This window comes from Paramisgurnus dabryanus, chromosome 19 (genome assembly GCF_030506205.2).
Source record: "Paramisgurnus dabryanus chromosome 19, PD_genome_1.1, whole genome shotgun sequence".
NCBI lineage: Eukaryota > Metazoa > Chordata > Actinopteri > Cypriniformes > Cobitidae > Paramisgurnus > Paramisgurnus dabryanus.
The window spans coordinates 25523847-25540665 of NC_133355.1; the positions used below are offsets into that span (position 1 = coordinate 25523847).

At 36.8% G+C, this 16819-nt stretch overlaps 1 protein-coding gene across 1 annotated transcript in view; it reads left to right on the forward strand.

Moving 5' to 3' along the window:
- The window catches only part of lpcat1 (lysophosphatidylcholine acyltransferase 1), a 36004-nt gene extending 24572 nt beyond the window's left edge, over positions 1-11432 (forward strand). Inside the window, exons 6-14 of the mRNA XM_065294507.2 lie at positions 1200-1258; positions 1731-1765; positions 2390-2444; positions 2542-2624; positions 6037-6162; positions 6697-6850; positions 6943-7035; positions 8940-9081; positions 10655-11432. Of these exons, the coding sequence (XP_065150579.1) occupies positions 1200-1258; positions 1731-1765; positions 2390-2444; positions 2542-2624; positions 6037-6162; positions 6697-6850; positions 6943-7035; positions 8940-9081; positions 10655-10836 (929 nt within the window). The 3' untranslated portion in view covers positions 10837-11432. The remainder of the gene's footprint in view (positions 1-1199; positions 1259-1730; positions 1766-2389; positions 2445-2541; positions 2625-6036; positions 6163-6696; positions 6851-6942; positions 7036-8939; positions 9082-10654) is intronic.
- The last annotated feature ends 5387 nt before the right edge of the window (positions 11433-16819 follow it).

Consider the following 16819-nt stretch of genomic DNA (forward strand, 5'->3'; position numbering starts at 1 on the left):
ATTGATGCGTTGTTCACCATAAATGCAAGGCTTGCTCCTTTTTTGACATGCCACTGTCATACATGGCTTTGTGATGTTTTTGTGAGTTGCCCCGTGAGGTAGCAGCGCTAGTAAGACAGGTTTAGCGCAATACCTTTGTCTTTTTAAAAGACAAAGTAGTCCCACACAATTCAGGTAAAGTTACTGTTTGTCTTTGGTTTGGCACTAAAGTTTCTGCAGTGTCCAGTTCTTTCGAGCCATTTTACAAAAGGTTAACCTACAGTGTACAGAGTTGCGGCTTCCTCTGCAGATGGCGCTCACATGTCACGGGACCAGAGTGTAATAATCGCCGTCCTTGCGATTAGAAAATTGTGTTTTACTAGATTGCGGTTTATTTGCAAATGCAATTAATCGTTCAGCCCTAAATATAATATTACATAACTAAATTATCAGTGGTGTATTTACATTACAGTTCATTTTGTACAATCTTTATACTCCACTGATAATACACACACAGTGTTCTACCTACTGCACCTTTAAAGATGTGTAGATTTTAAGCTCTAGTGGTGAGACCACTATGGCTCACCCCTCCCTTTCAAAACGCATAGAGAAGCTACGGTAGCCACCACAGGACAAACATGTCATCGTCTGAGACAACATAGTTATAAAACATGCTCAGTTTGTCCATTTAAATGGAAGTCGCCATTTTGCACCGCTGTTTCTACAGAAGCCCTAAATGGACAAACTGTTCTATAGAGCGCGTTTTTTCACTACAGTATGTTGTCTCAGACAATGAAATGTTTGTCCTGTGGTGGCTACCGTAGCTTCTCTATGCGTGTATGTAGATAAAAACAGTTCATTGTAAGGTACTAAAAACATTAGAGTTTATTTTTGTTAGGTCTTTATACAGCACTAAAAACAAAGATTTATGTATTTCATATTGCATTTCTGTCAATAGATCATTTGAAAATTGACACACTGCACCTTTAAAGTAATGAAGTACATTTTTTTATTAACAATCATTGTTTAGTAATAAAGTTATGAATTAATTACCTAAATGCATTAAGAGGTTAATGAATTTAGAGACTGGAGTTCAAACCCGCAGAGGAATCATATTTCAGTTTCATGTTTTAACGTCACACCCAGTCTCTATGGTGGAATGCGGTCACAATACAAGCCCTGCCACTCTCTCATTCCCATTTCTCTCTCCTCTCCCGCAGGTGCGTTCATCCCCGGAGTTCCCGTACAGCCTGTGGTTTTGCGTTATCCGAATGAGATGGTAAGCCGTCCACCCGAACAGGGTGTGCTATTAAGCTTTCAATGTTAAGCCACTCCCACTTCAAGTCCGGAGCAGATTATGTTTCTCTATTCAATCCAGCTGCCTTTTCACAGCCCATTGACTTGCATGTAGAGCAGAACAAACATTTCATCACTTTTGGATCAGTCGAACACATCTTATTGTTTCTTTGTCCGCTCACTTTTAAAACCTTTGTGTATTTGTCTATCTTTACTCATAAATCATACAAACACAGCAAGCAGGTTTTGTTCAGACTCCCACAAAACTTTTAGCTGAGGATTTTAGAGCCAAGGTGATGGTATCACACAAGATGCGGTTAAGTCACTTTTGGAGTATGCAGGTCGTTGGTAGGAGTGTCCTTGTTTGGCCTGTTTGTTTAGGTGGATACTGTTGGAGATTTTTGTTTGTGATGTCAAACCTATTCACTGCCCTTCTTTTCTCACTCTCTCAATAGGACACGATCTCATGGACGTGGCAGGGGCCTGGAGCGTGAGTTTATTAGTACTGTGGACTTATTCACCTCATTCATTTTGTTTGTTTCTCACAATCTGACAGTAATGCCAGAAACAGCAGTATGTTTTAGCCTGTTGAATATCACAAAACCTGTCTGGGACATTTTTGGGTCATATTTCACTTTCACTCCAAAAAGAGTTAAGAGAGTTAAAGTTTGTGAAGTGTGAAGTGGAATTTGGGGCAAGGGAATGAGCTTTTTATAATTTTTTTTAAATGCCCCAATCTCATTTAGAGGGTCAAACATAAATGTATCCAACTTCGATTGTAATCTTTGATGTGCCCTTACTTAGTCAATATTAAAGATATTAATGTTATATATTCACACAATGTTCTTTACTTTATGTAGGATGATTTTATATAGAAAAAAAGAAATCACAAAAATGACCTTAGCTGTGTTTTCACATTTTTATACATTTCATATTTATTTATTATATGTTTATTAATTTATTTTTTTGTTTGGGTGAAATATGAAGTGACCAAACCTAGGGACCTCTGAACTTTCTCACCACACCTGACATCAATCCTCTGGGTGTGGACTGCATGTCATGTCTGTGTGTATATACAGAATTAAAAACCAAAATCCCTATATCTTTCTTTTAGATTTAAGATTTTATGGCTCACGCTGTGCCAGTTACACAATCCTGTCGAAATAGAGGTGAGAGCTTTGTGAAAAACTGATAATATTTAAAAGATAAAATGTATTTTGACATTACAGATCTGAATAAATAAATGTATTTATTTGGTCTGTCCAGTATCTCCCTACATATACACCATCAGAAGAAGAAAAGAGGGATCCTGCACTGTTCGCCAGCAATGTGAGGCGAATTATGGCCAAGTGAGTGACACCTGCAATGCAATGTTCATTTATAAACAAGTTATCTGTTTGGGTAATTATAAACCAAAATCAAAATCTGAAAATGTACTTCTGCCCTCTTGTGGCGATCATTCTCCGATGACATCAGCTTGATGGTTTGGGTGGAGCATCTGCTAACATGCCCCTCCAACTGCCAGTCTCCTGTCAGTCTCCCTATTTCTGTACGAAACCCATTTTCTATATCCAATCAATTCCACAATACAGAAGTAAAGTTGATTGCGACTTCTTGTTCACGGGACTTAAAGTGACAGTTCATCCAAAAATGAAATTTTGTCATTATTTAATCCCCCTCAAGTTGTTACAAACCTGTATGAATTTCTTTGTTTTGCTGAACACAAAAGAAGATATTTGTCATCAAGCAGGAAACAGGAGCACCATTGACATCCATTGTAGGAAGGAAATATACTATGGAATTCAATGGTGCTCAAAAAAATTTTTTGGTTACAAACTGTAAATATATTCAGGTTTGTAACTTGACAGTGAGTAAATGAAGACAGAATTATCATTTGGGTGATCTATCCCTTCAAGAGGCACAATTTTTGCACTTTCACTATAACTAGTTTACTCTCATGCTTTATCATCATTATTAAATGTCTTGTAGGGCTATCAAAAGATTAATTGCGATTAATTGCATGCAAAATAAAAGTTTATGTTTGCATAATGTATTTGTGTGTGCATTTTGTGTAATTATTATGTGTATATATAAATACACACATGCATGTATACATTTAAGAAAATATTTTTCACACACACACACACACACACACACACACACACACACACACACACACACACACACACACATTCTGGTTTCCATGTTTTGTGGGGACATTCCATAGACGTAATGCATTTTATACCACACAAACTGTATATTCTATTCCCCTTACCTACCCCATTCCCTAACCCCAACCATCACAAAAAACTTTCTGCTACTTCACATTCTCAATAAACATCATTCTGTTTGATTTATAAGCATGTTTCCTCATGGGGACATCAAAATGTCCCCACAAGGTCACAAAAACACTGGTATTCCTATCTTTATGGGGACAATTGGTCCCCACAACGTGATAATTATCAGGTACACACACAAACACACACACACACACACACAAACACACACACACACACACACACACATATATAATTTTAAAAAGTCTACACACGTTTAAAGGTGCAGTGTGTATAATACTGTATATGTATTATCAGTGGTGTATAAAGACCGTCCAAAATTAACTGTAAAGTTTTAAGTTCCTCAGAGTTAGCGTCTAAGTTTAAGTTCTTAGAATTAGCCGTTATTATCTACATACATGCAGGTCCCATTAAATGGAAAGTCGCCATGTTTCTACAGCAGCCGGACAAATGTTTTTTTTTTAGAGGCAACTTGCATTGTTATTATGTTTAATACAGACAAAGAAAAACTCTGGTTTTCCCTGACTTTGCAAACAGGGAGAAAAGTCTGCTGTATATGTATATACTGTATAAAAAAATCTCTAACATTTATACCATATATATAAAAAATTATATACGTACAAATTTTCTTAAATGTATACTATGTATAAAAATGAAAATGTTTATTTATGTATATAATTTTTTTTTTATTTATATATTGTATAAATGTAATAAATGTTTTATTTGTGTGTATATATAATTTTTACAGCCCTAATTCACTTAAACTTATTAATATGAGATGACCGATTCACTTAACCATTCTTGTGTGGTCAAATCCAGTCAACTCATGTCATGGCCAGCTAAAAAACAAATTGTTACTTTAAAACCTGTATCCAGTCAAGGATACAAGTCACCCCACAACACTGTCTTCAGTAAAGCATCACCAAAATTCATCCATTTATAAAAGTAGTCTCATCTTCATATCAACAATAAACATAAAGCAATTAACATCAGTCCTTTTTTATAAAGGTTTTTTATTTATTTTAATTTTGTCTATTTTGTTATAACAGAATGAACAACCCAGCTAACAGTTCTTTATTCCCAAAACAATTTACTAACGTTAGTTTTTGGTTCCCATTATGTAATATAAGGTTTTTTTGTTAGCCAGGAAAGTTTGCTTTACGGAGTTAGAACGTTATTTTTAGGTTAGTTTAATGTTCCCCTATAATGTTATGATAATGTTACTTAGGAGAACGTTATTTTTAGGTTAGTTTAACATTTTTCTAATGTTACGGTAATGTTAGAATAACGATAGGGGAACGTTGAACTAACCTAAAAATAATATTCCATTTCTGTAAAGAAAACTTTCCTGGCTAACCAAAAACCTTAAAACCTTAAAAAATAACGTTATGGGAACCAAACGCTAACATTATGGGAATGTTATTTAATGGTTCAATAAAAACCAAATAAATAACCAAAAAATAAATCTTAAAATAACTTTTACAGAAGGTTCTTTAATAGTTGGTTATTTATTTCTGTTTTATTGAACCATAAAATAACGTTCCCATAACGTTGCAGGGTGGTTACTTTTAAAATAACCTAAAAATAACTTATACAGAACGTTCTTTAAAAGTAACCACCCTGCAACATTATGGGAACATTATTTTATGGTGCAAAAATAAAACCTAAAAAAAATATTCCCAGAATAATATTATTTGGTTTCAAAAACAATAACCAAACGATAACCAAAAATTAATGTTAGGGTAACGTTCTGTGTTTGCTGGGAGAGCATACTAAAAGGAAAAAAGAACAACAGTTCAAGCAGACCTTAAATGCACAGTTCTCAAATCAATTGTCAATAAATTAAATGGGTTACGAGGGAAGATGCATGATCAACATTCACAGGAATAGCTTTCAAGAAAGATAAGCACTTGTCCAAAGTGAGAGAAACACAGTCCAAATAGTGTGTCCATATCAGTTTAAATACATCTGTAGAAGAATGTATTATACATGTCAAAAAGTCCATTGGGATGAGTTCTTTCAAGAGGCTATTGCATTTTTATTGAATGGGTCTTCTGACTTATCCAGAACTTTAAATGTTATTTCTTGCAGTGAAAGTTAAAATACTAAATAGTCTTTTATGATATTTATTCAAAACAATACCAGCTGGCAGACCTAGAATAAACGAGCAAGGATCAACATCAATTGTCATTCCCAAAATATTGCCAAAGTGATCTGCAACTTTCTTCCAGACCAAATACAGTGAACATAATTACCTGATATAAGTTTTGGGTCCTGATATAAGGGGTGATATGTAGCCGATGTATTATTTTGAAACGAATAGCATGTGCTCTGTTATTGATATTGTTTTAGCATGATCCAAGACTAAATCCCAATTATGTCCCCTGGGAGAGTCAAACTTGGTGTAACATAAATATAAGAGATCTTTTTTTGTCTCAATCAGTGCTTTTTTGTCTGTGTGTAGAGCACTGGGGTTGCCCATCATCGATTACGCTTTTGAGGACTGCAAGCTTGCTATGGCCAAAGGCCCTCTGCGGTTGCCCCGACACACCTGCTTGCTGGAGTTTGCCAGACTGGTGCGCTGTTTAGGGTGAGTATAAAGTACAGCCGGCTCTCTGAATACGTAAATGCGTCTTGAAACCATCGCCAAATATGATCCACTGCATAAACTATTTTCTAGCTTGAAAGATATGTTGCTCTGTTAACAACGAATGACATCTTTGTGATGAGATTTAGCCTGTGGTCATGGGGGGGAATCAGTCATCTAACCATTCAATCTATCAGCACATTCATCCCCAGGCCTCGGCTCTACACATCACAGTATTGATCTAGTAGAGCCGAAGTGTAAACGGTCATTACGTTCAGTGATGGCACAGTGATGAAAAATTAAACGGAGCCTTCTGCCGGGCAGCACCACGCTCATAGTAAGAGGAAGTGAGACTTTGATGCTGCAACAGTGAGCATAGCACCCTCTAGTGTTCATTTAACTCAGTCGAAGGATCATTGCATTAGCAAAAGGACGCACATGTTGATAAAAACGTATGGATTCAATGCACTGCAAGTCGCTTTGGTTTAAAGTGTCTTCGGAATGCGTAAATGCAATGCATTGGGCTTTACGTTGCAGACTGAAGACAGGGGTCACAGATCAAGTCCTGCATGAGGAAGCCATCAAGGTCCATCAGATGGCCAAAAGCAAACTTGACGTGGAGGCTTTTGCTCGGTACCTCAACCAACCCATGACAAAAGCAGTCCAGGACATCTTTTCATTGTTTGAGGAGGTTACTTGTTTTGCTTGAACCTAATAATTGCCGCTGATGATGATCGGTTGTGTGTTGTTTACATTATTTGTATATGGATTGCATGTTTTCAGAATGGGGTGATGGACGTGAAAGAGTATGTCATCGCTCTGTCTGTGGTCTGCAGACCTTTCAGATATCTGGAGACCATTAAACTGGCCTTCATGGTGAGTCTCAAATAGTTCCTTACAGGCAAATTAACTCCAAAAAACTGACGTGTTTAAAGGCGCGATATGTAAGATTTTTGTAAAAAAAATAAGTTGTTTCTATTAAGCCACACTGTGGGCTTACACTATAATGTAATGATTATAAAACTTCATCCATAAACATCATTTGTGAGTCCTACCAGATTGATTACTATCAGCAAGTTGAAGACCAGTGTTGGGGAAGTTACCTTTAAAAGTAATGCATTACAATATTAACTCTTTCACCGCCAGCATTTTTTTAAAAAGTTGCCAGCCAGCGCCAGCGTTTTTCATGATTTTCACCAAAGTTTAATGCCTTCCAGAAAATGTTCTTCTTTAAATATATAAACATACAATATACCAAATGAAAGAACAGACCCTCTGCTTTCAAACAAAAAAAAAAAAAACGTTTCATCCTACCTTCAGTAGTTCTTTTGTAATCAGCTTTTGAATATGGGTTGGTTTCTGCAAAAACACCACATTTTGAGCAAAAAGCAGAAATAATTCCATTTTTGTGACAGACTTTTCATAGAGATCCCATTCAGAGCGATCTTTAAAACAGACACGGACATGCAGCAGCTTGCCATAGGGCAATACTTCCGGGTTTAAAAAAATGCGTATTGCAGAAAGACGGAAAATCTCGTCATTGGCGGGGAAGCGTTTTTTCTTAATTGACGAGATATCTCGTCAATGGCGGTGAAGAGTTGTGTTACTCCCCAAAAAAGTAACTAATTGTGTTGCTTAGTTACTTTTCATGAAAAGTAATGCTTACGTTACTTTTTAGTTACTTTTAAGTTACTTTTTCTTACTTGGTTGAGGCATGATCTCTTTCAGACCTTGCAGGTGTTTTTTTATTATCGCAAACCATCTCCGTTTCTGACTCAAACTGTTCTCACTCAGGCGCACCGAGTGCGTAATTATACGTTAATATGTTCATGTTAATTCAGTACATTTTATTTTTAAATTGAATTAATTAAACTGAAAAGTAACTTGCATTACTTTTTTTTAAAAGTAACTCAAATATTAATGTGTGCATTTATCAAGTAATGCGTAACTTTACTCGTTACTACAGAAAAGTAATATTAGTACGTAATGCGCGTTACTTGTTATAATGCGCTACCCCAACACTGGTGAAGACTACAATTTCCATCAATCCACGCTCTTTTACAGCGTCATTAAGCAATGCTGTTGTTGTTGTTTAGTGACCTCTAGTGGTGAAAATTACATATAGTATAAACCACGTGCTATTTACAAGGGCTGTGTCTCAATCAGCTCCCTTGTTCAGTAGTCTGGGCACTGATCAGGGAGTCGGACGTTTTAAGGGCTGTCTCATCGCAAAATCCTTCCAGTGCACTGGATCATTCGTTCCCTAAGAATTCCCACAATGCAACGCAAAAAACAGTGAGCATCGATGCTCACCATGTTCCCTTACCGGATATCACGTGACCTTTCTGAATCGCTGTGAAGTATCACAATGCACTTAAGCAGCCACGTCACAGGAAAAAAGTGAACAGTGACCCAATGTGAAGTGAGCTATAGGGTCGTTACCAGTGCCCGAATCTGGAAACACAATATACTGATTCACCACCTCGGGAGCGGAATTGAGATGCAGCCTAGATCAATGGTCACCAATCCTGTTCCTGTCGAGTTCACCTCCAACCCCAATCAAACACACCTGAACCTGCTAATCAAGCTTTTCCGAGGCAGGTGAGGTGAAGCAGGGTTGATCTAAGTATGCAGCAGGGTAGATTTCCAGGAACCGGATTGGTAACCACTGTACTAGGTCATAGTGATTCATAAAGTTTCTTTAAATGGTGTTTCCATAATAAATGAATGTTTCATGGCAAAACTAAAATTCATAGTGAATATTTATTTCTTCTGTCCAGATGTTTGAAGCACAAGAAGATGGAGCTGTTGTGGAAGATGAGTTGGCCACAATTTTGAAAACGGCTCTGGGGGTCGGTGATCTGGCTGTTAGTGACCTCTTCAGAGCCATAGATTGTAAAGACAAAGGAAAAGTCACATATGGTAGGACCTTTAGCTTTGTTTTACATGTACTGTACCTGTGTTTGACTGTTCTGTCCTTTTATGCATCCTTTAGTTGAACCCAAAATGTCCACACGCCTGTTCACTATTCAGGTCAAGACAGAATGGTGTTAGCAATGCATACATTTTGAGTAAAACATAATATTCAATGAGAAATATTGTTGATTATCAATCAGAATTTGATGATATGAAAGCATATTTGGCTTTATTTAGTTTTGCTTGCTTTGTAACACCAAACCCTTTAAAGAGAATTCAAACAGCAGTTTCCCACACTCTGAAATATCATATGGCCATGATGAGCGTCCTCCATTGTTGTTTTGTTTTTCTGCCTCCGCTCGCTTCCTGTTATCACGTCACTGCTAGAGCAAGCTCCTGATTGGTTAACTCAGCACAGAAATCTGCCAAAATTCTGATTTTTCAACTCGAACGTGCTATCTGTGCCCTGCTATTTGGGCTTACCGTGCCGCAGGATGCCTATTTGCGTCTTTGCATTGACTTCACATGTAAATCACTTGTGCTTGCCGCCTCTTCCGCGTTTGGTGTGAACGCACCATTAAAGGGGAAAATCTGACTTTTCCATGTTTAAGTGCTATAATTGGATCCCCAGTGCTTCTCTCATCCTAGAAAATGTGAAATAGATCAACCCAGTAACTTAGTTTTGGTAAACCATTCTCTGCAAGCATGTGAAAAAATAGGTCATTGAAATTTGGCTCCCATTGTGATGTCAGAAGGGGATCTTATTCTAATAATACTGCCCCTTTATCTGCATTATTCAACCACGGCACTGCCATTTAGTTAGGGCTGGGTATCGATTCAGATGTTCCAGATCGATTCAATTTCGATTCACAAGCTATCGATTCGATTCTCGATTCAATTTTCGATTCCAGATCTCGGGTTGGTTTTTATACTCATTTCTCAATTCAACTGAACGAATATAGATTTAATACAAATACTATAATAATAAAAAAGAGTGGGTAATTAATAAAAAGAAATTAAAAGCCACAACACTACCGTCGTCGTCTTGCTAGCGAAATCTAAAATGCCTCCATACCTCTTACTTTTTATGTGAAGGTGGCATCAACGTCGATGAAGCACCCAAAACCGCCATTTTAAGGACTAAATGAAAGAATGACAGGCTCACCTCTCGCTCCTTGGTAACATCACGTGAAGAAGACTAGTAATTTGATTAATGTTAATTAAAAAATCGATTCTGCTCTTTGAGAATCGATTCTGAATTGACCATGTTTAAAAAAACGATTAATCGAAAAATCTATTTTAAGGCACAACTGAGTTTCAATTTCAACAAATCACCATTATGGCGATCAGTATTTGCATTTCATCAGCTCATTTGCACTTACAAGGAAACACCCAAAAACACCTAATTTTAACTTGCACCTACAAAGTGGCAATTTTAACATGCTATAATAAATCATTCATATGGTATTTTGAGCTGAAACAAACATAATCTGGGGACACCAAAGATTTATTTTACATCTAAAAAAAAAACGTCTCGTGAAATGTCCCCTAAGGTTATTTGTCATATTGTTTGTGGCAGATGATTTCTGTGGATTTATGGAGAAGTGCCCTGATTTTGTGGAGCAGTACCATTGTCTCCAGGACTCAGAACTACGACACTTTCCATCAGAGTCTCAACCTTCAACCAACGGCTTCTGTGGTGACTTCAGCCCCAGTGATTTAAACCTTTACAGTACTGAACACGGCAAGAAAAAAGACTGAAAACCATCACAGCCTGTCACTCTCAGTATCTCTGTGCGTGTGTGCAAGTGAGAGAGACGTGATGATGGGTAATATTTTAAAGCTGAGTCTAAATTTGCATCTGGGAACATCACCTCTGGGATTTTTCCAGAGGTCTATTGAATTCCCCTGAATAATTTATTTCTCGCATAGCTTCAGCTTATCTCCAAAGCCGTTCTTTTTCTAAAAGGAATGGAAACAAAACCTATAACTAAGTTTTGATATCTGTTTTTTTTTTTTTTTTTGAGAGAGAGCGAGATAGAGGGTTTTAACAGTTGACATACATAAAGTGTCAGTTTATAACAACAGACTGTCTTGGCTTGTACATCAGAGGTAAACTGATGCTAACAGATGATGTTGTATAAATGTGCCGTTTTGTATTTTACAAATGTGATGGTTTTAAAAACATTCCAGTAAGTTTCTGGTTGATACAATTTTCTTTACAGGAGACACGAGCCACGCAAAGATTTCTTATTAAATTGGTATTGGTTAATGTTCACTTACTGGAGGTTTATTTGATAAAGAGTTTATTAAAAGTGTAAGTGTGAAGCAATATAGTGAAATACGTTGTGTCCTTTTTGTTTGTTTCTCCACCCATAAAAAAGAAGTACATTTATACCTGTTTAACATCACTGGAAAGCAAAATAGATGTTGGCCGTTTATAATGCTATATTACTTTCCTATATGGAAGAGCGGGGCACTTGGTTTTCGATATTTCATTAAAAAATATGTAAGTTAGATTAATCTTTTTTTACACAATCAACACACACATTTCTGCCACAAATGAACACTTAAAGTTTAAAATAATATAAGGTTGGATAGGGTGACCACCCAACTTAGAAATCGAAAAAAAAAACATAAAGATTTTTGCTTTCATGCCTCCAAAACACTCTTTGTTCAATATCTTAAGATAAACACATTTTAACTTTTAAAAAATTCACAGGAGATCAGTAATAGAAGACCAAAAGCTCGGCCCTGGATAAATATGTAAAGTAGACGTGTTTAACCCTGCGTTAGTTTGTGCCCCGCTCACCTCTAACATATACACTTCATAAGAACTAACAGTATATAAATACGCAATCAAACAGCATTTTTTTTCTTATATATTGAGTAGATATAATCAATTTAAAACATTATTATATTTTTTAAATGATTACAGTGAGGAAAATAAGTATTTGAACACCCTGCTATTTTGCAAGTTCTCCCACTTCGAAATCATGGAGGGGTCTGAATTTGACTCTTACTGATTGTATGAGGTGGACAGGTGTCTTTATGCAGCTAACGACCTCAAACAGGGGCATCTAATTTAGCATAATAAATGGAGTAAAGGTGGACATTTTCAAGGCAGACTAACAGGTGTTTCAGGGTAAGAATTCTAGCGGATAGTCAGGTGTTCAAATACTTATTTGCAGCTGTATCATACAAATAAATATTTAAAAAAATCAAAGATGCTAAAATATAACTTTTTAGTTACATTTACATTATTATTATAAAATGTGGTTCAAAACATGAATACAAATAAATAAATGACCATTAACTTTTGAACTGTGATGTAAATTGTTTTCTATAAACAAAAAATATATTTTAACAGTTTGTTTTTGTATCTTCTTAAGTTAATTTTTATTACACAGATATAAATACTGTGCTTTTGATTTTTCCTTACATAAGCCTGGATCTTTCACCAGACTATTTTGTATGCCAGTGATCATAAATGAATTTCTGAACACTAGCAGTAAGACAAAATAAGGATACAGTCAAAACCAACACAATTTCTATAATATTATCAACCCTAATTTTACATTAGTGCAGTTTACGCCACAAGGGGGCGCAATGTAACCACAAGAGTCTTGACTGTGACCCTGGATCATCATATTTTACATTGTACTGTTCTTCTGCAGTTATGTTTTTAATGAAAGCATCTTAAAGAGACCAACATCTGATGAATGTGGCTATATGTGGATTTTATATTTTAAGATTATAATACTGGCATAGTTAAGATCACAGGTTGATATTTGTTGTAAACCCAACCCGGCCCCCTCAAAAAACAAAACAAACATTAACAAATTAAATCTGAGAAACAAACATGGAAACACTGCAGTATTTGGCCATTTTTATTTGTTTATTTGCATTTATTTTGGCCATGGTATTGTTTGGGATACATTGGTGTACATGTAACCATGGTAGCCTATATATAAAATGCAGTGATAATACTATTGTATCACGGTATTACCACAATAGCTTTTGAAAGAGGTGAAAATGGCTGATACGCCTGTATTTTTTGTAATACGTTTTATAAAACAAGTATTTGAAAATAGATTGTTTTTGTTACAGACTTCCACAGAATGCTAAACCCAACAAGACAAGTTTGTCCTTGGGTTTTTTTTTTTTACATATTTATTCTTTCTTACTCATCCACGTTCACTCAGTCAGCTTCCAATTTTATCTTTTTCTTCCGTCGCCCACCTTTTCTTACACTTTGTCTGATCTGTCACCTCAGCCTACGATGTAAACACATGATGTCATTTCTTTGAGAAACTTACATAAAGGAAGTTCTTCATAGTAGCACAGGGTGGCGCTAGATGATTCATAAAACAGTCAAACTCAAAGGCATTACATCATCTCTGTTGTAAAAATAGACTAAGAATTGCTTCTTGCCTTCTTGAAAGTGGAGCATTTTGCCACCTGTGTCCAAGCTGTTAATAGATAATGACATCATCTGAAATTGCTCATGGAAATCAGGACTTGACATTCGATTGGACTGAATGGATGAAGTTGCTATGCAACCTGGCCATCTGAATTAGTCAAAGTGCCCTTGAAATTCTCTTCCACTGTAATTCGGTGTTCAGTATAGCTTTGTTGTTTTCTTTTACACGAGCAGAGTCACATTTATACGACCTAAGGTGTGAGCTATTCAAGAATGGTTTCTGTAAAATGATTAGTTTCTTCAGAAAAAAAGGTTATTCATAATTAAGCCATATAGTTTTTGCACAAACATCTCTTTGGATCGAGCTGTATCTGTATCGGATCTGGACTATGAAGGGCATTTGCTTGTAGTAAATGCAAATGGCTTCTTTAATGAGAGCTCTTTTAAATGATAGATTATTAGTTAGACAGACAGCTAGATTGTTATGTTAAACAGACTGACAGCTAGATAAGTAGACAGACAAATTAAATAGACAGAGAGACAGATTAAGTAGACAGACAGGTAGACATATTGTTAGAAAAACTGTTAAGTAGACAGACGGACAAACAAATTAAGTAGACAGACAGACAGATTAAGTAGACAGACAGGTAGACATATTGTTAGAAAAACTGTTAAGTAGACTGACAGACATACAAATTAAGTAGACAGACAGACAGACAGACAGACAGACAGATTAAGTAGACAGAAAGACAGACAGAAAGACAGACAGACACATTAAGTAGACAGACAGACAGACAAATTAAGTAGACAGACAGACAGACAAAGTATACAGAAAGACAGACAGACAAATTAAGTAGACAGACAGACAGACAGACACATTAAGTAGACAGACAGACAGACAAAGTAGACAGACAGACAGACAAATTAAGTAGACAGACAGACAAAGTATACAGACAGACAGACAGACAAATTGTTAAGTCGACAGACAGACAGGCAGACACATTAAGTAGACAGACAGACAGACAAAGTATACAGAAAGACAGACAGACAAATTAAGTAGACAGACAGACAGACAGACAGACAGACAGACAGACACATTAAGTAGACAGACAGACAGACAAAGTAGACAGACAGACAGACAAATTAAGTAGACAGACAGACAAAGTATACAGACAGACAGACAGACAAATTGTTAAGTCGACAGACAGACAGGCAGACACATTAAGTAGACAGACAGACAGACAGACAGACAGATTAAGTAGGCAGACAGACAGACAGACAGACACATCAAGTAGACAGACAGACACACACACACACACACACACACACACACACACACACACATTAAGTAGACAGACAGACATACAAATTAGGTAGACAGACAGATTAAGTAGACAGACAGACAGACAAATTAGGTAGACAGACAGATTAAGTAGACAGACAGACAGACCAATTAAGTAGGCAGACAGACCGACAGAAAGACAGACAGACACATTAAGTAGACAGACAGACAGACAGACAGACAGACAGACAGACAGACACATTAAGTAGACAGACAGACAAAGTATATAGACAGACAGACACATTAAGTAGACAGACAGGTAGACATATTGTTAAGTAGACAGACAGACAGACAGACAGACTGACAAATTAAGTAGACAGACAGATAGACAGAGAGACACATTAAGTAGACAGACAGACAAAGTAGACAGACAGACAGACAAATTAAGTAGACAGACAGACAGACAGACAGACAGACAGACAGACAGACAGACAGACAGACAGACAGACTGACTGACTGACTGACTGACTGACTGACTGACTGACTGACTGACTGACTGACTGACTGACTGACTGACTGACTGACTGACTGACTGACTGACAGGCAAATTAAGTAGACAGACGTGAATGACGTGTTGTCCTCAGACATGTTGCAAAGTTTTTTTTTCAAACTAACTGCGTACGTCTCCCTCAGACTGTAAACAAAGCCTGGGCACAAAAAACAGCTGGGGCGCACCAGATAACACGTCAGCCACGCCATATGTCATCCGCGTCACTGAGGTCACGTGACTTTAGTCTCGCGCATGCGACAGACCTGGTAACAAGTAGTTTAATTAAAGGGAAACTTCACCCATTTGGATTAAGCTTTGTATCGTTAGAACCCCAGTCATGTTTTTAAATGGTCGTGCATCATTCCCTCAGTTTCTCCTGAGACGGGAGAAATACTCATTTCAGTGAGACACTTCCTTCTTTCAATGATGTAAAAATCGTCATTTTGCGTCATTGAAAAAAGGAAATCCGAGGAGTAGGCCGGAGCCCGGGTTTCGGCAGAGTAGAGGAGCCGGGGGAAGACGCCGTCTTCGGTAACCAACCGCCTGTGCTGCGTAGAGAAGCCCGGACTGATAGTGCCTGTACTCTCGCTGTGTGCCTTCTTTATAACATTTCTGCATCAGATAAGGATATGAACGTTTGTTTGGTGAATGTTTCCAGGCAAGAGAGCAACTTTGCGTGTTTGGACATGTTTATTTCAAAGACGTGTTTTGGCTTACGAGCACATAGCTGAGGCAGCGCGTCTGTGGCAATATTGTGCAGGGGACGCGTTTGTGTGCAGGATGCAGGGATAAACAGACGTCTGACTGTAAAGTGAGTGTTTCTATTTTCTTTGTTATACTAAGGTGACATTTATGTACAATAGCATATCTGAGCGGTGTTTTATATGTCTATGTGAAAGCAATGAGGCTGATATTACACAGATGTAATTACAGTAAACAATAGACAAAAAGAAAATTGGCAAAACTAAATAAACATTTAATATGCCCTTTTTTGTTGGTTCCACCTGCTTGAGCCCTGTCACAGATTTAAGTATTTATTAAAAAAACAGAAGGTGCTTAGAAAATAGTTGAGTCAGTTGTACTCTTCATTTATCTGTAACTTTCATAAATTCACAGACTCCAAAAATATGCAATTACCCATTTTTTAGGGTGTAATGAAAAAGTAATGTAACTAGTGTAACTAATTGCTGTTGGCTAAGTAATACGTAATAATATTTCTTTAGAAAGGAGTAACTAGTAATGAGTAATATGTGAAATATTTTGAGTAACTAGACGGACACACAGATAGATTAAGTAGACGGACAGTTAGCTTGGTTATTAAGTAGGTAGACAGACAGGCACACTATTGGATGTGTTAAAAACAACACATTAGTGAGTGTTGATTCTGGGACAACACACTAACATTTGTAACATTTGTTGGCTGTTTACATTTGGTATTAAGATGTGTTTTCGTCGATCTGATCACAAGTAATGCACACATCTCTATTAT